We start from the raw sequence: 22,268 nt of genomic DNA, 5'->3' as shown, positions 1-22,268 counted from the left end.
GAGTACATGTGGAGTTTAAAATCATTGGCTTTCTGAATGCGAAGACCAAGATGAATTGTTCCTTGCAGATACCTAAGCACTCGTTTGAGTGCTTTCCAGTGTACTTCAGATGGGGAGTGCATAAATTGTGACAATTTATTTACTGAGAAGCTGATATATAGACGAGTGAACGATAAGTATTGGAGTTTTCCAAGAACTTTCCTGTAGCGGTGGAATCAGTCGGTTCTGCTCCATCATTTAGTTGGAGCAATTCAGTGGCACTCATCGGAGTTTTAGTCGGCTTGCAGTCCTTCATGTTTTCTTCAGAGAGGATTTCATTCACGTAATTGGACTGTGATAATGTAATTCCATCTGCAACACGGAGCACCTCAACTCCTAGAAAAAAATTAAGGTTCCCGAGATCCTTGATGGAGAATCGTCCAGCGAGACACATTATAGCCCATCTACATCTGATGTAGTGTTCCCGGTGATGATGATATCATCAACGTAAACCAGGACATACAAAACACTATTCGACACTGTGCGAATGAAAAGTGAGGCATCAGATTCCGACTTGACAAATCCCACATAAAAAAGAAACTCCTTCAGTTCATTATACCAAGCCCGAGGAGCTTGTTTCAGTCCATATATTGCCTTCTTCAGATGACAAATATGAGAGGGGAACTGCTCGTCCTCAAAACGCGGTGGCTGAACCATGTACACTTCTTCTTCCAGATGTCCTTGCAAAAAAACGTTGTTGACATCAAGTTGTCGCAGAGGCCAATTCTGCTGGACAGCAATTAAAAGCATCATATGCACAGGTAGTGATTGTGCTGGAGAGGAGACATTTGAATTTCTTTGGACAACTGTTCGAGCTGGCAACGGGGGATAAGATTGGGGATCATTGAGAGAAGGAGGAGCAACAGAATTTGTTGGGGAAGAAGAGGGAGACGTACCTGGAGCAGACTCTGTGGGAGCGCAGGCAGAGGAGACGGTATCTTTGTGAGCGTTATTGTTATCTACAGTTGGGAGAAGTATAGGGTTGGGTAATTCACTTATTATAAGAGGAGAAAAAAATAGGAGATTGTGTAGGGTTAGTTTCAGTGGGGTTTTCCCACGTGAGAGTTTTAAAAGTTGAAGAAATATTGGAAAATATATGTTGAAAAGGAAAATTATTTTCAAAAAAATTTACATCTCTAGATAAATATATTTTTGAGGACTTCGGATCAAAACATTGATGACAATAATATTTTAAAGAAAAACCTAAATAAACACAGGGTGTGGAACGTGGCTCTAATTTATTCGTGGAATATGGTTTGAGCCAGGGATAACAGAGACACCCGAAATTTTTTAAAGAACTGTAATCCGGATTTTGACCAAACAATATTTGAAAAGGTGATTTATTCTGTAAAAGTGAGGTTGGTAGGCGATTGATAAAATAAACTGCATGTTGACAAGCAAAAGACCAAAGAGTCAGTGGTAGCGATGCTTCGTGAAGTAAAGTTCTTGCCGTTTCAATAATATGTCTGTGCCGTCTTTCGGCAAGGGCGACTCTTCGGGGGGGTGTATGGCGGAGATAAAAGATGTTCAATACCTTGAGAACTTAGGTATGGATCAAGACTTTTATATTCGCCACCACCATCTGTGTAGATAGAAAGAATTTTCGTATTAAAACGACGTTCCACTGATGCTTGAAAATTTTTAAACATCTCTTTAACTTCACTTTTATTCTTTAATGTGTAGAGCCAAGTATATTTAGTGTACTGATCAACAAAAATGCAGTAATATAATTTTTTTTCAATCGATAGAACCGGAGAAGGGCCCCATAAATCATTAAATATTGTTTGAAATGGTTGAGTACTTGATAAAGTAAGCTGCTGAAAAGGATGGCGATGAGCCTTATTTGATTAACACGAATTACAAACTAGGAATTTTTCTCGCGAGCAAGGTAGCGAGAATTTATTCAAAATATAATTTAAAACTCTTGCGTGTGGATGACCCAATCGACGATGCCAGGTGAAAATGGATGTGTTGGTGGTGGCCAAATGCGCTTTAGGATAAGGTTTGGAAGGTGTGGGTGGCCACTTATAGAGACCATCTTTACTCCGACCGTGCACCAACGGAGTCCGCATTTCCAGGTCCTTCACAGAAAAATGAAAAGGGAAGAATTCAATAGAGGTTAGGTTATCTTGACAAAATTTAGAGACTGAAAGTAAATTGCGTTTAATCTTAGGAGCACAGAGAGTGTCAGAGAGTTTGAAAGCATTGTTTGATGCATGTAATTGAGTTAAACCAGTGTGAGTAATTAGTATTTTGTTACCATCACCCATAGAGACCCCTTCATGCCATTGTATTCCTGCAAGTTGTGAGGTTCAGTAGTTATGTGATGAGTTGCTCCAGAGTCGAGAATCCAAGGATTGGCTATTGTAGGGGTTCCTGAAACATAGTGAGCCTTGGCCTCCAAATGATCGTGAGATTTGGATCTACAAACACTTGCAGCATGATCGTGCTTGTTGCACAATTGGCAACGAACACCATCATAGGAGTTGTTGCTGTTTGGGGATCGCCACTGGTTGGGTGAATTAAAGCGATTGTTGGATCGCCATTGTTGGTTGCTGCCCGTGTTATTATTGGGGCGACGATTGTTGCGATTGTGCGAGGTACCAGTCTTGTTGAATGTAGCAGCAGCAGCAGTAATCGGGCTAGGAGCTTTCTTAGACTCTTCATGTTTAAGGAAAAGCTCATGATCAAGAAGCTTTTCATAGAGTTCTTCATACGTGATAGTGGAGTCATGAGCACGGATTGCAGCTGAGATCTCACGAAATTCTGGACCTAGACCACTCAAGACTTTAACAATAAGTTCAGATTTTGTGACCGGGGCACCAGCAGTAGATAGTTCATCGGAAATAGATCGAATCTGCTGCAAATAATCAGTGACTGGTTGGGAGTCTTTTGTGCTCTATTCTTGTTCTTATATGGTATCAAGAGCCTCAACACACTCTAACGAGTAAGATCCTAACTTTTTTTTCCAAACCCACCCTCCACAAATGGCCATATTGGAGCACATGTTACTTGCTGATCAGAACTGAGTTGACCACTTCTTTAGCTAGTCATTAGGAGTTTGTTGTCTTTTATCTTCTCAATAATATCTCCCTTTTCTAGGAGTTAGCTTAGCAAGTAGTTTAGTCCTCCTCTTTCAAAGGAGTTAGTTTAGGAAGTGGTTATTCCTTCTTGTATATAAAGGCTGCATTGATTCAATAAAAGAAGATAAGTCTTTTGTGCTCTATTCTTGTTCTTATATGGTAGCTAAAGAAGTGGTCAACTCAGTTCTGATCAGCAGGTAACATGTGCTCCAATACTCTTAAGGTCGAGCTTTGCTCCATCAAGGTAATTGCTTTGTTAATTTTTTATTTTTTTTAATTGAGTTGGTGATTGCGATTGTATCATACGGTGGTTCTGTAACTATTGGGTAGGTACTTTTGTAATTTGAGGATGTCAGAATGGTATAAATTGCGAAGGAGCTTTATAATCATATTCAAAATATAGAAAAGGGGATGTGGTTCAATTGGTAGAGCGCTCATTTTGCATGCAAGAGGCGAGGTTCGATCCCCTTCATCTCCACTCTACTTTCATCATGAAAAAAAAAAGGCTTCAGAATATATAACTTGCAGTAGAAATTAATACAAGTTAATCTTGTGAATGGATGCTGGATAACTTCTCCATGTGGTCAGAACTATGGCTCTACTGGTTAAATTTCACTTACATTGTAATTTCATAATGGAGTGTATGTGTTAAAATCTACATGTTATAGACGCACATTCTTGCTTGCAGACGCAATCGCACATACTCATGGAGTAGAAATCAAGATCTTAAAGATGGTCAGGCCTTATTAGATGATTTGTCTAGGATGACGTCTGTCACTGATGCATTCTCATATACTGTTGACGGTTAGGAGATTTATCCTTTCATCTTTGGGCAGATTGTTGATGGTTAAGCGCTTAATCCTTGCTCATTTGGTGTATTCATTCCAATGATGCAATGAGTATGTTTAGGTGTATATGTGGATAGATCGGTACGCTTGCACTAACATGTCTTATCTTTGTCTATCTCAAACATCAGTTGTTTCTTCTGATTAAGGGCAAAGATATAGCTGATCACTTTTGCATATTTGGAGCAGGTAATTGAATAAGCATGGTGTTGAACTCTAGATTGCGTAAAACAACCATACTTAAACGAGCAAATGTTTATATTGTTAGTGTCAACATTAAGAACATGTACTAACTAGCATATCATCGCAGAGAGACGTTTGTTTTTATTTAAGCTTAAAGTGATTTCAGTTTGCTGTGATTTAAGCTTAAAGTTGTTTTGAGACATTTATTCTCCTTAGTTTAACATTTGTAAAGCTACAACATTGGGTTGGCAGAACATTTATAAGTTCCCCAACAATTGGTGCCCACTTGTGCACACCAAAATCTGAGGGCATACTTGTCAACTGAGGCCAAGTTTGAGGGCCTGTTTAGGTATGCCATTATTATACGCTCAAAGCTATACAAAAAGGTATACTTTGTGGAACCACAAGAATGCAACATGAATCAATAGGATTTTGTTTTGACAATGGCACAACACAAGCTATTTGTAGGCCATCAGATTAGTCATTTAGAGTAAAGGAGTTGAGTCTTGCACCTTCACATTTTATAATGAAGTGGTGACAACTAGAGTCATGCCTTCTTCTCTGGCTTTGAACTGATAGCACTTGGAAAGAAAGTGGCTCAGCGTCACTAATTGAGCTGAATATGCAATACCAACTTACAAGACAAGGCAACCGTATAATAAGTGCTTTTGAGCAACTATACAGTTCAACGACATCAAGAGAGTGGAACAACCTTGCACGTTCAACGGAATGCAATGAGTGGAACAACCTTGCATCAAGTAACAAGTCGAAAGATGATGCTGTAAATGAGGGTATAGGTTGGTGCTCGACTGTACTTAATTATGTCCGTCTTTCCACATACATATTGTAGAGAAGAAGCGGATTATGTACCCAAAACAAGGTCGTCCATCAATAGTTTCAGAGATCACGGACAAGATTTCCAAAACGTTAATACGTCTTTGCTCAACCAGGCCGTCCATCAATAGTTTTAGGGATCACGGACAGTACAACTATTTGCTAGAAGGGCACTGCTTATATGTATTTTTTGGCACCTACTAATCAAAAGCCAAGTATTGTATTGAAACGGGCAATTTGTAGAATTGGCCTTCTTTTGGGTGGTCTTTAAATTTGTCCCTCAAATTGCTGGTCTTTTAGTTTTGTCCTTCTTCTAAAACTCATGGGTTCTGGGTTCGAACTCTCGCTCAGTCAAAAATTTAAAAAAAAAATCGCAAGGTAGAGTTTGAATTTCGCTCTGCCACCTCCGGCAGACTTTTAGTTATGCTTAACTAAAAGTCTGCCAGACTTTACCTTGAGGCATATATATATATATATATATATATATATATATATATATATATATATATATATATATATTTATATTTTTTTTTACTTTTCAAGGCAAACTTTTAGTTATGCCTTAAAGAAAAGTTCTGCCTTATGGGGCAGACTTTTAGTTATGCCTTTAACTAAAAGTGTGCCCCATAAGACATAACTAAAAGTATGCTCCCTAAGGCGGAATTTTTCCTTAAGGCATAATTAAACGTTTGCCTTATAAGGCAATGTCTATGCCTTAAGGAAAAGTTCTGTCTTATAGGGCATACTTTTGGTTATGCCTTTTAAAAGTCTGTCCCATAAGGCATAATTAAACTATGCCTTAAGGAAAAGTTCTGCCTTATGGGGCAGACTTTTAGTTATGCCGGATCCGGCATAACTTTAGTTTTTCCTTAAGGAGTGTATGCCCGCGTCTCAGCCTTGTCTTGCGATTTTTTTTTTTTTATGCCTGAGCGGGGGTTCGAACTCAGAACCTCAGGTATTTGCCCACCTTTTTAAGCGAAGGGAACTTAAAGACCACAAATATGAGGAGCAAAATTTAAAGACCACCCCAAAAGAAGGGCAATCCGCGCAAAAAAAATAAATTGAAGATAAATCATATCGGGCAAAATTTGGTACTCAAAATGGTTCTGACATATTCCACCAAGAATTGGACCCTCTAATCAGGGGGCCCTTCGTCGGATTTTTTTTAATACATGCATGATGCATATAAATAATATGAAGAAAAATAAAACAATATAAATGGAATGAAATGACGCTGCTCGACAACAAAGACTATTTAGTTTAGCGGTAAAGGGAGCCTAAGGTGTTTGAGAGATCGGGAATTCAATACTCTGCTGTAAGTACAACGCTTTTTTTTATATTCTTGTCGTTTGTAATGAGAAACGAAACCAGTTTTTAGCTCCTATTTGCCTTGTATGATTTGTCTCACTATTTTTTCTTCTTCCTAATTAAATTTCTTGAAGAATTCATTGTTTTTAGTTTGTTTGTTGAAATCTATGAAATTATTTAGAATTTATCCAAATTATTTTTTTAACTAATTCTAGGAAGAGATATTCTTCTAAAGTATCTTCCAAACTTTTAAAATCAAACTTAATATCTCAAAATTCATCTAGCTTGGAAGAAAGGGTGAATTATAAGTTGGAAAAAACATTGATAACGTGAGAGAATTGATTTAAATTCTTTAAAAGTTTATCCTATAAAAGATTAGCATTCGAAAATATTATCTAAATAAGAAAAATATGACTTAAAACGTACATTTTAACCTTGAATCACAAATTTTCTCTAAAAAAATAAAAAAAATTATGGTCAATTGCGTCGTTTTAATCTTCGATGGTTTAATTTGTTGAGATAGATTTGACGATAGTGCTACAAAAGATGCAATCTTTTAATGTGGTGTCATTGTACGTAGCGATTTATTCATTTGTTTACTTCTTTAAATGCAACCTCTCTTATGAAAAATGCTGCCTACGCCACTACTTTCAATAATCACCAATATGTTAATTAGTGGAGACACTAACAGCCTTAAGCTGCAGAAGATCATCACTGATACTGCTCATATTATTAACAATGCAAATGTTCAGGTTTCTCATTGACTTTGAGAGCTAACAGGGCTGGTGATTTTCTAGTAAAGCCGACATCTTCCAGTTGAATCAACACTTTTACCATTCTATGTCTCAATTACCAGGAGAGGTGAAGGGTTGGTTCAACTAGATAGATGAAAAGTGCCTAATATAAGAAGATATGACAAATATAATTTTTTTTTAATTAGTTGGTTATTTGACACTCTGTAGATGAAAAGGTTCGTGTTAGGGGTGGACATAAACACCGAAAACCAAAAAACCGGACCGAACCGAATTAGTTCGGTTTTTCGATTTTTCGATTCGGTTTTGATTTTTTTTAAATAAAAACTTCGGTGTTCGGTTCGGTATTCGGTTCCGGTTCACCGGTTCTTCGGTATTCGGTTAAACCGAAAATACCGAAAATTTAGTGCCCAAGTTCGATTCCCAGAAATTTGAGGCTCAAATATGATCTTGATGGCAAAAGAGAGAATCTCAAATGCCAACCATCCACTGATTTGCCAGGCCAAGATACAGGTCAAATTGTCCAATGTCCATATTCAGCTAGTCCAAAAAGTGAAACATCATCATTGCTGCCTCTTCTGTACAATTGCACAAGAGCAGAAAAAACAAACTCACCTGCTAACCATGTCGCTCCACACAGAAAGGAGGCTGAGATTTGCCTACCCATGGCTGCAAAAAGCAGACGCCATTGTGCTGCTTATCACTATGGGATAATGAAGTATGTGCATGTTCAGTTCTCCTCTAGCTTTCTTGTGCATGAAGTAGTCATTTTACAAGTAAAAAACCGAATTAGAAAAATCGAAACCGAACCGAACTTCAAAAAATCGAACCGAATCGAATTAATTCGGTGCGGTGTTCGGTGTCCACTTTCAAAAAACCGAAACCGAAAAAATCGAATCGAAATTTGAAAAATCGAACCGAAGAACCGAACGCCCACCCCTAATTCATGTAATTGATATCCCTTTCGCACTTTTGAAGGTTGACTTGTTCAATCTTATTATTGTTTTTGAAATATAATCATAAAAAAGAATGAAAAAGTAAGCATACAGAATGAAAAAGTAAGCATACCCCCTCTTTCCATGTTATTTTATTCTTTTATGGAATAGACATTGTTGGGGTTATGTCAAACCCCACCAACTCATCCCCACCCCACCAAGGGCACTGTCATATGGTGATGGTTTAATTAGAAAATAATTTATTTAGATATTCAAATTATGGTATGTGTGAATACTTGAACATATGATAAAATATTTTTATTATTAGACATTTTGCCTCAATTTTTGAAACAAATTTGCGTGTTTTCTCAAATGTCCATTTGGCAGTCCCTAAAATATGCTACCTTCTTTCATTATATACGTCAAAATCAATTAGAATATGACGTTTTACGGACGCGCATAATCTTTAAAACATGTCATAGTTCGAGTATTTAAATAAAATTTACGGCTATTAATGTATTCGTCTCTCTCTTTCGTCTCATTTGGTAGAATCGATTTACTTCTTTCTAAAAGTTATCCTTAAATACGATGCAAATAGCAATTATGCTTATGAAATCGAAGCTGATATAATCCAAAAGATGGGAAAAAGTTGATTTAATAAATCAATTCACCGGTCATTTCCTAATGAGTATATATTACTAATAACAAGAAAAGACCATTATTAAGAGAAAATAATATAAAAAAGGATCAGACCGTGGGAGTTGTTTTTTGATATAGTTCTATGAGTCCGGAATCTAAATTTTTTTTACTAATAAAAAATACCCCAAGAAAAAAACTTGATACCAAACTAGCCTTAACGAAACAATAGAAGTTAAATTTCGACCATCGAGCTTTCTTCCCCACCACTGGTCCTCCACCCCCATTTTTTAATGTTGAAAACGCCATTGAAGGATAAAATCCGTGGGCCCGCATTCTAAATATGGACATTTCGCTTCAAATTTCATCCTTAAAGTCATGATTCTCGGTATATTCAAGTTAAGGAACAAGATTCGAAGGTTAGATTCGGAAAAAAGCGACGTAAAGCTCGATTCAAAACCCTACAAGAAGCTTCGATCAAGGTACTTTACTATGAACTTTTTAATTATTTTGTTAAATACATTATAATTCTAAGCATGATCAATGTTTCATCGTCACGAATTTTAAAAAAAAAACTTTTTTTTGCTATGTTAATTTTTTAAAATTAATTGTTAATTTTTAATTGATTGTTTAATTAGAAAAATATAGTAATCTCCTATTATTTGTTAATTATGTCATTGTTAATTTATTTATTTGTGAAATTAATTATCCTATGTTAATTGTTAATGTGCTAATTGGTTATCTAATTTTATGTGTTAACTGTTTAATTAATCATTAATTAGTTAGTTAATATAATTTCCCGTTAAATGAATTAGTTCGTTACTACTTTAATTATAGGAGAATAATTAGTTAACAATTGTTAATTAGTAATTAATTAGTTAATATAATTTTCCGATAAAGGATTAGTTAGTTAACATAATTTCCCGTTAAATAAATTAGCTATTTAATATAAAGTTTTAGTTAAGTAATTTATAATTAGATATAATTATTCACAAAAATATAATACAGCATAATTCTCATAATCCACAAATTTTGAATAAAGAAGGACAAACTAAATCCTGAATAATGAATAACTAATTAAATCCTGAATAACGAATAACTAACTAAATCCTGAACAACGAACAATAAACTAAATCCTGAATAACGAACGTTAAACTAAATCCTGAATAACGAACGTTAAACTAAAGCCTGAATAACGAACGATAAACTAAATTCTTAGTTTTGGATTGAAAATCATTAATAAAAAAATTCTATAAATGATTAGTTAGTTAATATAATTTTCCGATAATGGATTAGTTAGTTAATATAACTTTCTGATAATGGATTAGTTAGTTAACATAATTTCCCGTTAAATAAATTAGCTATTTAATATAATTTTTTAGCTAAGTAAATTATAATTAGATATAATTATTCACAAAAATATAATACAACATAATTCTCATAATCCACAAATTTTGAATAAAGAAGGACAAACTAAATCCTGAATAATGAATAACTAACTAAATCCTAAATAACGAACAATAAACTAAATCCTGAATAACAAACGATAAACTAATTCCTTAGTTTTGGATTGAACATCATTAATAAAATTTCCCTATAAATGATTAGTTAGTTAATATAAATTTTTGATAAAGGATTAGTTAGTTAACATAATTTTCCATTAATTTCAAGAATAATGAATAATTTAGTCTGTACAGATACGACACCTCCATGGATCTCAATGTTCACCTGGGGCCCGAGAATAAATCAATACTTTCTCTACAAGATAATCATCGGTCTGAGCTAATATGGACTAGGGTATACAGATGGGGCCGTTGCTACATCCCGTAGGCTGGCTATGGTGTGGAGTCTTTTAAGCGAGCGCCCCCCACCTTCCCGCGTCTTAGAGATATTGTATCAGGTCGGTATTTATCGTTGCGTCTCCTTTGGTGGGGTACAACATGATTGGGCGCTTGTGACGGCCATGGTTAAGTGGTCGAGGCCGGAGACACACAACTTTTATCTTTGCACTGGTGAGGCCACAATCACGCTTCAGAATGTTGAGGTCATGTTTGGATTGCGGGTAGATGGCGACTCATTACATAGTCGGGCTGAGCCTCCCCCTGGTAGTACATAGACGACGGAGTTGACTGGGCTCACCGATTTCGTGCCTGTGGGCCCACCACTATCTCAGGACAAAGTCGAGTGAGGATTAGTGCCCTCTGTGCTTATATACGTTGCTTGGATCTTGTTCACGATAGCACTGAGCAGGTGGTTGTTGATCGTCATGCCAGTTTGTAATTGCTCATTATATTCGGGGGCATCCTGTTCCTAAACGCATCGGGTGCCTATTACAGCTTACGGTATTTGATCTTCTTGGAGCATCTGGATCGCTTGGGAGACTACAGCTGGGGCAGTGCTCTTTTTTGATACGCCTGGACATCGTTGAGGACCACGTGCCCGACCGCGTCTTACGACAGTTTAGGCATCGACAGAATATACCCCGCCGCGTTCATTATGAGTTCCGCCACTACGTGCAAGACGATTGATCGACCATTGATGACGCATTTCTAACTTTCATGAGTGTTTAGCTCTACCATTAGGAGCACAGGTTGCAGAGTTTTGCGGAGGTCGGTCATGCGACTCCCGTCAAGGATTACATGCATTGGTACCTAAAGATCACACGCGGCTTGATTAGCAACCCCGCTTTACGTCCCCCGAGGGATATAGGATACGCAACATTCGCGGGGCAGTATGAGGCGTTGGTAAGTTTATCGCACTTGGATTGATTTAATAGTATTAATTATTACATTAAAAAATTAACTAACAAATGCAGCTGGTGACCGTACAACGACTGTGCATATTGGGGATAAACCATATATCTAACCCCGAGCAGGCGGGGCTTGCTGGGGAGGTTGTACGGATATCCGAGGATGGTATCCGGCTGGCAGAAGATATTAGGCATACGCATGATCCTGTTCAAGAGGGTCAGTATCAGGCGACGCGAGGAGGCGGACAAAGAGTACAGCCAGGCAGAGGAGGTGGCGATAGAGGACATAGTGGCAGACAAGGTGTTGATAGAGGATGTGGTGGCAGAAGGGGTTCGAGCCCAGCTGCAGCTCAGCTTGCCCGTCTACTTCATCCTGACCGTCGACACCAGTGTTTACGCTGGCGTGTCTATTTGCAGATATACCCGAGTCTTCATCTCTGCGGAGCCAGAATAGGTACCTTGGGATACGTGATGACATTAATTGGGCTGGTCTTAACGCATCATTACGTGAGGAGCGGCCAGTGAGAAATGTAGACGGTCCCAGGTTTCTTGATTTCTCGGAGTTTATGTTTGCACTTTCCAAACACTTATGGAGGTAGGATGCTAAAAGATAAGTCAATGAAGAACAAAAGGGTAAAGCTTGTAACATGGTTGCCAAAGAAAAGGTTAAAGGCTCTAAAGGGGTTGACTAGGGAAAATATGCAAGGGTGGGAAATTAAGGGCACAAAAACAATCCAAAAAAGGCCTAATGTCATTTTCCAAACTAAGTTAATCTAGGATTTCGCCTTAAAACACATTCCGGGCAAGTTATATACCACAAGATATGCAAAAGTACTCACAAATAAACCTCACCACATGGCACATGAAAACCCAAGTAGAATATGTATCCAAAACCCAATTGAAACAAATGAACTCAAAAAGTTACTTCTAGTCTACAGAGACTATTTAGTGAACAAAAGAGCCAAAAATTGAGTCTAAAAGTCACAACAAGAATCCTTACTTCAATCATTTTTCTTTTTCAAAATTCAACAATTCATATGCTAATGTTTAAATATGTTGGTACCAAGCAAGCCAAAAATTGACCAAAGTGCAAAAAGCACATCCCAGCACCATTCCTACAACTAAACTAAAGAAGCTAGTCAAAAAAAAAAAAAATCATACTAATTTAAATGTCATTAAAAAAATACCAAAATAAAATCAATCTACCAAATTATCATCCGACAATATCACACTCATCCCAACATATCTATCAAAATAAAGCCTCCCCCAACTTAAAAATATTTGCATTGTCCTCAATGAACTATATAATTAAAGCAAAGTAGAGGGTCTCCCTGAGAAATATGGTGTCTGAGATACTCCCTTGTTTCTGCTTCCCATGAATTGTTTCAAGTGCATGGAGGCCATTTAATATCAATAGTACCTCAACATCTTCTCCAGTTTGCACCAGATTCCAATTAAAACTCAAAGTCTCCATACAGTTGGACCATGCTGCATCATCACTTTTAATTCAAGAAGACCAGATGTTAACTCTTCTCTCCGCAAAATGCAGATCAACCACATAAAATCCATGACCTATATTATTAAAGTGGTTCCAAAAAAAAAAAAAACTCCAGTACGTGCAGCTTGTATACATGAAGGCCAAATAGTCTCCTTTAGTGTAAAAACTCAGAATATCACCATCCATTTTTAAACATGTAAACTATGCCATTTTCTTATCTCAAACATCAACAATGTGGTAAGAAATTATACCCATCCAACATGATCATTGATTTAAACAGAATGATAACCTCATCACTTCCGTGGAGAAACCAGCATGATTCATTTCATTCAGTTAGTTTCAAACTCATAGAGCTACTACGGAACAAGCCACGATGAAAAATCGCAAGCCTAGCTACACTTTGAGCCCGTTTGGATCTTATAAGATGTTTTCAGCTTTTTTGAGTGTTTGACTGGCCAGCTTAAAGTCATTTTGTGTTTAAAATAAACTCAAAAAAATAATTGACCCCATTTGATTTAGCTTATCTAAAGCAGTTTATAAGCTAAAAGCAGCTTATAAGCCAAAAAAAAAAAATAAGTTAGACTATTCCTAACTTATCTAACTTATTTTTTTTAGCTTATAAACTGCAAACAGCTTATAGGCATAAGCCCATCCAAACAGGCTCTTTGTTGGCCAACAGGGTGCCATTTTCAATTGTTGCATTGTACAACTCATACAATTTGCACAAAACACTTCAAAATACTCCACATTTACTCCGACATGTCTCTTAATATCGCTCGGTTGCTCAGACTTTCCCTCTCAGACAATTCATCGAACAGGTTAAGTGCATAAATTTAGGCAAATCATTTGTCACAGCTAGGAGCTTGAATTACCCTCCCAAGAATATGGGAATTATAGTTCAAAGAGTCGCTCTTACATCTCAATCAGCCAACAACAAGAATCGCACAATTTCAGCACCAAACTCCTCATAAAACAACCCATAGAAAAAGAGAAAAAAAATCTGCAAGCAGAGAGAAAGTGAGGAAGAGAGGGGATTGCGCTGGTACATGGTCTGCAGCGTTTCTAGAAGCACTTCACGGTTGGAGAAGGTCAGGGTTGGGATTGCGGTGCGTGCTACTGTGTGTTGTGTAGAAGCAGTGCACGTTTCTTGTGGTTCTTTTTTTTTGTTACAGAGGCAAGTCTAGTTACTTGAGCCCAACTTAAGAATAACCATCCGAAGCAGTTTTTTTTTTGGCCTTTTTGCACTTCTAGCCACTCCAACACCTTAACTCATGTCCAATTCAATTTCAAAAACCATGAATCTTGGTAGATTAATTAAAAATAACAAAATAAACTTATATAAAAATTAAAATCACAAAATTGAACTAAAAATTAAAGAAATATGGGTTGCCTCCCATAAAGCGCCACATTTAACATCGTGGCATGACATGAGTTAATTTTACCACTTTTTCCTCCAGTCCCAACTTTGAATCAAGATTACGCTGAAGCTCATGGGGCGGTGGTAGAAAAGCAAAGAGGTCAACTCTCAGGTGTCGCATTTTGCACTTCTTGGCTTTCAATGAGGAATGTCATTTTGCCTTCTTGGGTTCTCAAACTTCGAAATATGTGGCTTTAGTCTTTCCTCTCCGCCCTCCATCACGAATTCAGGTGTTTCAATTCCCATATCACCACACAAATCCAATATTGAAAAATGATTAGTATGAGACATCAAGCTTCCAACTTTTGATTTTTCCCAAGTCTTGACATCCTCTCTTTCCCCCGAACTAGAGTCAATATCAACCATATTTTCCGTGACACCAGTCAACTCTAATTTCTTTACTTTTTCTTCAGCATATCTATGTAGCATGAAATTGGTTGGCAGATTTTCAATTCTTGATTCCTCATTTTCAAGATTGACCACCAACATGGGCATTATCTTCTCATATTGAGCAGTTGAGAATTCTTCTTAATTTTGTGCAAATGCCCATGAAGGATTTTTGTGTTCAAGTGCCAAACCATCTTGGAGACTAGTTTCCAAGTACTCCTCCAAGGCTTTTTGACTTTTGTTTCCTCCTTCAAGTAGGCATTCCATCATGAGCTTGAGCTCTCCATTTTGACTATGCTCGAATTCTCTCACTTCCATATCCCTATCATTATCACAATAAAAGAATCGTCATAGTGGGGGCTCGGGGAGGGGAAGGACATATAAGCACAATTAGCCCAATGACTATTTTGATCGCCACACCTATCACATATGCTCCACTCATGGGTTTGAGATTGTGCGCACAATCCTCCTCCGGAAGACTTTAAACAAATTTGCCAAGAGTGGGGTCCTCCACAATAAGGACATGGGTCATCAAAGTATGAACAACTACCATCCGATCCATTTTCATGAAATGATGCCATTTTTCAAATAAAAATAAAATAAAACAAAGAACACAAACAAAGACAAAGAAAACACCTACACAAATATTCACAAGTTTGGATCACAGCAAGTACGCTTAAATCTCAAACTAACTCAAATACACCAAATTGTTCCCCAGCAACGACGCCAAAATTGATAATGTCAAAATCCACTCCTTAAAGAGAAAGTGTACACTGTCGTCACAATATAATTTACCCAACTATGAGTTGGGGTCGAATCCACAGGGAAAACTGATCCTATATATTCCACGCGGGTAAAATGATCAATGGCCACAAGCATGGATACAAGGGACTCTCAAGTAATATATTTTACGATTTTACAACTAAGAGAAAGTCTATGTTAATAGATAATGATTTCTAAAATCTCATTAAAAGTCTTCCAACCTAATCACTGAATTTCACTTCACTCTAAGCTTTTCCAAGCCATAGAGTGTGATATTAAGCACAACCAATTGAATCTCAAGTTAACTTTACTATTCCTAGCTCAAGTTATTAGATGAGGTTTAAAGCCTCAAATCCTTGTTAATTAATCTTTCTCAACCTCAATTTTCCTCTTTCGAGCTTAAATCGAAGTAAATGGGCGAGTCCTGGGGTTAACTAATCCCTTAAGAAACATTAAAGAACAAGATTAATTGAAGAAACAAAGAGCCACTTCAATAGAAATAAAAATCATTTAATACATAAGCAAAACAAGAGATTAATCCAACACTTGATAATGAATATTCTCATAAACAAAATTCTAGTGAAAGAATAAAATACTACACACTTAAAAATTCAATACAAAGCAAGGAATTAAAGAAATGAAGTAAAGGTTCAAGAAATTGCTCAACCAAATCTTCAACACCCAAATGTAGTGTAACAACCCTAGCTCCAAAAAGTCTTGTAGAAATGGCCAAAGATGTGGGAAATTTCCCCTAAATCTTCCTCTTATAATTCCCCCATTTTCCAAAGTCAAAATATGACAAAATAAGCCTTTAACTTTTAGTTTTGCAACTCTGATCCGTTTTTGCATTTTTAGCCACTTTTTTCGTTTTCATCAATTTGGCCTCTTTTGACTTGTTTTCTCTCCCGATCACTTCTAAATCACATAAACATGTAAAATAGAAGTAAAAGACATTAAATGAACTACTTTATCAATCAAACATAGCAAGAATCTAAGATTAAAGAAGAGATTTTTACCAACTTATCACGTACCAGTAGTACGAGATCCCAAGAAAAAGTACGTTATACTCAAGGGTGCAAGGGGGAAGGGAAAAGCGGATGATCATGGCTTAGAGCACCCTGTTATTAAGAGGAGAAAGGGGTATGGGGATGATGGCGAAGGCGGAGAGGATGGTATTAGCCTTAGGCCTCAGGATAGTCTCAAGCATATCACATGTGGGACCTATTCATGATAGTGTATATGCAATTAAGTTCTGCAATTTAAGTAAGTATTATATATATTTTTTGAGTATCTATTCATATTTATTAATATTATCTTAGTCGTTATTATCATTTATAACTAACTTATGTGACATCCTAAATTAATCATAAAAAAAAATCGTGACATATTCGAAATAAAGTTACGCATGAATTTAAAAATAACACGCTTATATTAAACCCTAAAAATTTTAAAACTTAACGCTAATGATAACAACTTTTCAAACAAAAACTTACTTTGAGCACTTTTCAACCACTAAAACAACGACCCGAACTTTTGCGTTTCCTTGATGTATTGAGCCTACATTATTAATCGCACAAAAAAAAAATAGGGTTCTATATAAAATATTGACGTTCCAGAGTCTCGAAGCATGATTAATCTATGACCAAAGTACGGAAAAAGTGTGAAAATTTAAACAAAAGAGAGTAATTAACCCCAAAAGAGAATTATCAAGGCCAAATAACGCATCAATTTGCTGCGTTAAATGACGTCATTAACGCAGTAAATTCCGGAGTTAATCCTGTTGTTACGTTTAACTCCTTTAATGCATAATGCAAGAATTTCCTACTTTAAAGATGCTATGGTAACCTTTTTTTGTTGTTGGGATATTTTGGTTTAACTTCTCTTTTGTTGAGTCATTTGGGTTCCGGACGCATAGTTCTATTAATGTCGATATATGAGAAAAAAAGATAGTAGGAAAGAGAAAAAAGAAAACAACTAAAACACAAACAACCGAATAACACGAGTAGGGCTGCGTATCGAGTGGTTTTGTTCTGGTTTGAAAGTTATCGGTTAAATTTATCGGTTATCGGTTTGTAGACATGTTAAACCGTTAGGGTATTGGTTACTGGGTTATCGGTTAATCAGTTATTGATCGTTATTAGTTCAGTTATCGGTTTAACCGTTAAAGATTTCACAAGAAATTTTTTCAAGAAGAAAGAACCCATAAAAATAATGGCTTGACCTACAGCTACATAATAAAAAAACAAGAACAATAGCACAAAACTTAATTACAGACAATTAACCAACCAAACTAAACTTCCAATTCAGTCAAATACCTCTACTAATTCTTACTCTTACCATCTTTGATGGCATTATCTACAACAATTACTTTGAACTTTTTGTACTCATCAAATTCCTTACTAATACTTTTCATTACTGCAACACTTTGTACAACAACATAACAGGCTAACAACATTACTTGCATTAGCTACTGGCTTGACCATATAAAATGTACCTCATGAAATTGCAACAACTTTCTCACTAAAAGCTTCACACATGAATTGATATAAAGATCAGGCCACTTGAGAGTTGAGACTAGAGAGAAAAGGGTAAAACTGAAAGCGACGTTTATGAAATGGAAGTCAAGTAACCCTAGTCCAACTGTCCAAGTGACTTTATATACGAAAGGGTAAAATTGTAATTAAATAATTAGTTATCGGGTTATCGGGTAACCCGATAACAAAAATGGCCAAACCATCACCTGATCCAATAAGCCAATAACCACAGGGCACCACCCGTTACTCGAATCATTAATCCATTAACCCAATAACCCATTAACCGATTTGAGTTATTGGTTTAACAGTTAATATGCACAGCCCTAAACACGAGAGAAAGTTTTCTATTAATGTCGATATATGAGAAAAAAAGACAGTAAGAAAGAGAAAAAAGAAAACAACTAAAACACAAACCACCGAATAAGACGAGAGAAAGACAAACTCAACCACTATAAATCCACCAATTACACTGGAAAAAGAACAATAAGAAGACACCAAAAAACTTTTATGTATAGACAAAATTCAAAAAATTTGAATGGACTAAATGGGAAAAAACGTACCAATGCAATGGTTCCATCCAAATTAAACATACCAAAAGTATTGACCATTTTCAATATTTACAATAAATCATCAAAATATAAACTCTCTGGAATCTCGAACTTCATAAAATTACTACAATAGCTATCTCTCTCATCTTCTACACTACTTGACAAAGGTGTTGATGACAAAATTGAATCGAAGCTGAAATTCTGTTCGCATGCGTTTTCTTTTAAATTTTGGCCATAGGTTTGCAATGGTAGCATCACTTTTTCAGGTAACTTTTGGTCACTCACCAAATATGGTCCCACGTTTGATTGTGTGCATGTTGGTATTTCTTGAGTCTGATTATTATTAGGTTGGAAAATAGTTGGGGTATGATTTTCTAATGGGGCATTTGAAAATTGATTTTCTTGAAACTTTTGTAGCAACTCTTCTTGCCCTTCATGGTTTTGAATTTGTGTGTTCAAAAATTGGGTTTCTTGAAGTTTTTGTAATAATATTTCTGGATTAGTTTCAGTGTGAGATGCAAAAACATTAGAGGCTAAAGTGGCAAGTCTCATGACTTGAGGGTTTACAAGTGCTTGTAGTCCAAGTAAACTTGAAAGGTTGAGTTGTGTGGAGTTAAGGAGTGATGATAAGTCTAATATATCAAGACGAGGGCTGTGAGTAACTGGATCAAGTCCCATCTTTAAAAGTCTTTTTCTTATATGAGTATTCCAATAATTTTTTATTTCATTGTCCGTTCTTCCCGGCAAACGAGCCGCTATGGCAGACCACCTGAAAAAACAATAACAAAGGATAAGTTTTAAGGTAAATTTTAAGTAAATTACTCAGTCTTTTTTAGTTTAAATGACGGTGTTTGACTAGCATAAAGTTTAAGAAAGAATATTTTTTGGCACATACCAAAATTATCCTTAGAACTTGTGATCTTAAATATGTCACAATATTTTCATGGAAATAAGAACATGTCGTCATTAGTAAAATTAAAAGGTTTTAAATATATAAAAGCGTCATATTTTAGAAAGAGACTAAAGAGATTAAAGGGTGTCATAGAAAATGAAATCCAACGAGAGAAGAATTAAGATATCTTACTTGTTGCCAAGAATACTGTGAAGTTGGATAATAGTTTCTTCTTCCTCAAATGAGAATCTTCCTCTCTTAATATCTGGTCTCAAATAATTTGTCCAACGAAGACGACAACTCTTTCCACACCTTTCAAGTCCTGCATATAATTTTTCAGTTAATAAAAGATTAGAATAAATCACTTGTTATCAGATGAAAAAAAAAATAGGACATGCAATTCATATACCAGCATTTTTGGGGAGGCTACGCCAGTTTCCAGGACCATGAACTTGAATATATTCTATGAGCTTAACATCTTCCTCTTGGGTCCATGGACCTTTCTTGAGTCCATTTTTATCATTACTAGTTGGTGATCTTCCCATTTCTTGTGATTTTTTCCACTTGTAAATATTTAAAGATTACTTATACGGGTGTAAGTGTTTGAAGGAAACAAATAGAGTTTTTATAGATGAGCTATGTAAACAAAAGTGCACTTTTAGGTTCCTATGGGATGAAATTAAGAATCTTATTTATAGATTTGAAGGAGGTGGAAGTCAATGGTATTTGGTGCCGGCCTTATTCTATGAATCTACGTCAATGCTTCCTTCATTTTGCTGTGTGCCTAGGGTGAAATGTTTAAAAAGTTACCTGAAAATAACACGTATGTTGTGTTTGTGTATAATCGAACAAAAAAAAAAGACGAGTTTTTCCTTTAGAAGCTTTTGGATTTATCTGAGAGAAGCAAATTAAAATGTGAAATGTTAGAGGTCATGGACAAGTGGCAGCTAACTAATGGTTTTGACCTTTGCATTAAAGTCTTCCAAATTCAAATAGAGGCTGATTAGTAGGTATGGTTGTTAGACTTCCCCTACCAATTATAACAATGCATGGTACTCATGGGGTTTTTCAATAAGGATACAGTAAGCTTGGTTATAAGTTGTTTGGTCAAATATTTAAAATCTTCTTATTTGAAAAGTATCTTTGAAAAATAATCATTTGTGTTTGATTCATCTATTTGAAAAATATATTTTTGTTATTATTAAAACAGTAATTTATGAACGACTAAAATTCAGCTTCTGAAAAATAACATTTTCTACTTACTAAAAAGATTTTTTTTTCTTGCAAGGTTGGCCAAATAGAAAGCACAACAATAAAATAATGCCCGTGTGCCTCAAAGATAGTATAGAAAGATATCGTCTTCACAGGGATTGGACTAATTGTGCCTTTCCAACAGAACAGACAAATTTATGACTTTTGGAGGCTCGAAATGTATGGGGAAGGTTAAAGTATACGTGACGTTGCAATATGAATAATTGAAAAAGTGTCATTTGACCCAACTAGCGAATCTGTTTACTGAGTCAGCTTAGCACGCTAGGAGTGATAGCTTCAGGTAGAAGGCAAAGTGTGAAAAGAGGTTGGTCGTAATAAATATTCTTGGCTAAAGTGAAAATATAAAGATTTGATATGTTTTTTGTAAAGAACTAAAACAAAACGTAATTGTGCTCTTATAGTTAAACTCATAATCACAGAGTTTACGAAGGGAAAAAGAAAAGATAGAAAACTTGATTTGAGATAATTACTAAAGAACTTGCTCTTGTTGATTAATGTACTTATTATTGATCACTTATCTCGAATATAATCGTCTATCCCAAGAATCAATTAAACTAGTATTCTCTCGAATAACTAAGCAATAACACACACACACACAAAAACAAAAAACAAAAACAAAAAAAACAAACAAAACAAAAACTTTTGACTTCTCAAAGTCAAACAGCCAATTAGTATCCTTACTAATCAAGAATTAACACGTGCCAATGATTCAATGGTGTCAAAAGTGTGTTCATTAAAAGACGTTTCACAAGGTGATACGTATTACGTACATAGATTTAATTTGTAATTATCTCATAAGTCATTTGTTGTGTAAATATTTATACAATATCACAGCTAGCTTAAGCTCCTCTATTAATTACGTTGACTATCATCAGCATATCACCTATACACAGAGGCGGACCCAGGATTTTGAGTTCGGGGGTGCTGGATCCAGGAATTTTGAGTTCGGGGGTGCTCTATTAACTATTTATATCTGTTTTCTTTATATTTTCTATATAGTTATACACTCCGTAACTGAATTTAATGGGTGCCGGAGCACCCAAAAATTCTACATAGATCCGCCCCTGTACAACATCTAGTTTTTCATCTCCGTGTCACTTTTTAGAAGCTGCCAAATTTCAACCAAATCTTGGAGACAGATATTTGATCAAGTGAATTGAAATATACAGTAGTCATTTTACAGTCTTTGCCTTGTATACTTTACAGGAAGCCACTCTAACTCTGAGATTAGAATAATTAAAAGGGGAAACAAGTGCGTAACTGTGAGAAGAAATTTAATTATTCCTCATGACTTGCAGCCACTTTTCTAATGTAAATAAATATTTTAATCTAATTTCTTTCAATTAAACAACACGTACGTATTTATGTGGATGTGTGAGACACAATTTCTATATGGGAGAGGTTGTGCGGTCAGCCAATACAGGACCATACACGTACCCAGGGGCCGATCCACCCTATAGCTTGGAGTGGCATGGCACCCCCTCGATTAATAAATTTTTTATATACTTATGTTTTAATTTGTTTAAATTAGGTTAAATATTTGATCCTGTCACCTCAGTCATAAATTAGACAAAGGTGTCACGGCTGGTAGACA

General features: G+C 35.9%; 1 protein-coding gene across 1 annotated transcript; it reads right to left on the bottom strand.

Annotated features, from left to right (window-relative positions):
• Nucleotides 1–18,485: 18,485 nt before the first annotated feature.
• Nucleotides 18,486–20,046, bottom strand: LOC132638664 (transcription factor MYB41-like). Its single transcript, XM_060355469.1, has 3 exons — nt 19,812–20,046; nt 19,595–19,724; nt 18,486–19,279 (listed from the first exon to the last, which is right to left on the bottom strand). Exons 1-3 carry the CDS (start codon nt 19,945–19,947, stop codon nt 18,580–18,582), a joined length of 966 nt encoding a protein of 321 aa, XP_060211452.1. The 5' UTR covers nt 19,948–20,046; the 3' UTR covers nt 18,486–18,579.
• Nucleotides 20,047–22,268: the final 2,222 nt, after the last annotated feature.

Source organism: Lycium barbarum, chromosome 4 (assembly GCF_019175385.1).
Source record: "Lycium barbarum isolate Lr01 chromosome 4, ASM1917538v2, whole genome shotgun sequence".
Classification (NCBI taxonomy): domain Eukaryota; kingdom Viridiplantae; phylum Streptophyta; class Magnoliopsida; order Solanales; family Solanaceae; genus Lycium; species Lycium barbarum.
This window is presented reverse-complemented; position numbering and strand designations above follow the sequence as displayed.

Excerpts from the sequence above, each read along its gene's own strand:
- LOC132638664 (XM_060355469.1), bottom strand. The coding sequence starts at position 19,947 with ATGGGAAGATCACCAACTAGTAATGATAAAAATGGACTCAAGAAAGGT. Across the intron at positions 19,725-19,811 it reads TAGCCTCCCCAAAAATGCTG|GACTTGAAAGGTGTGGAAAG; the intron begins GTATATGAATTG and ends AATTATATGCAG. Across the intron at positions 19,280-19,594 it reads CACAGTATTCTTGGCAACAA|GTGGTCTGCCATAGCGGCTC; the intron begins GTAAGATATCTT and ends TTGTTTTTTCAG.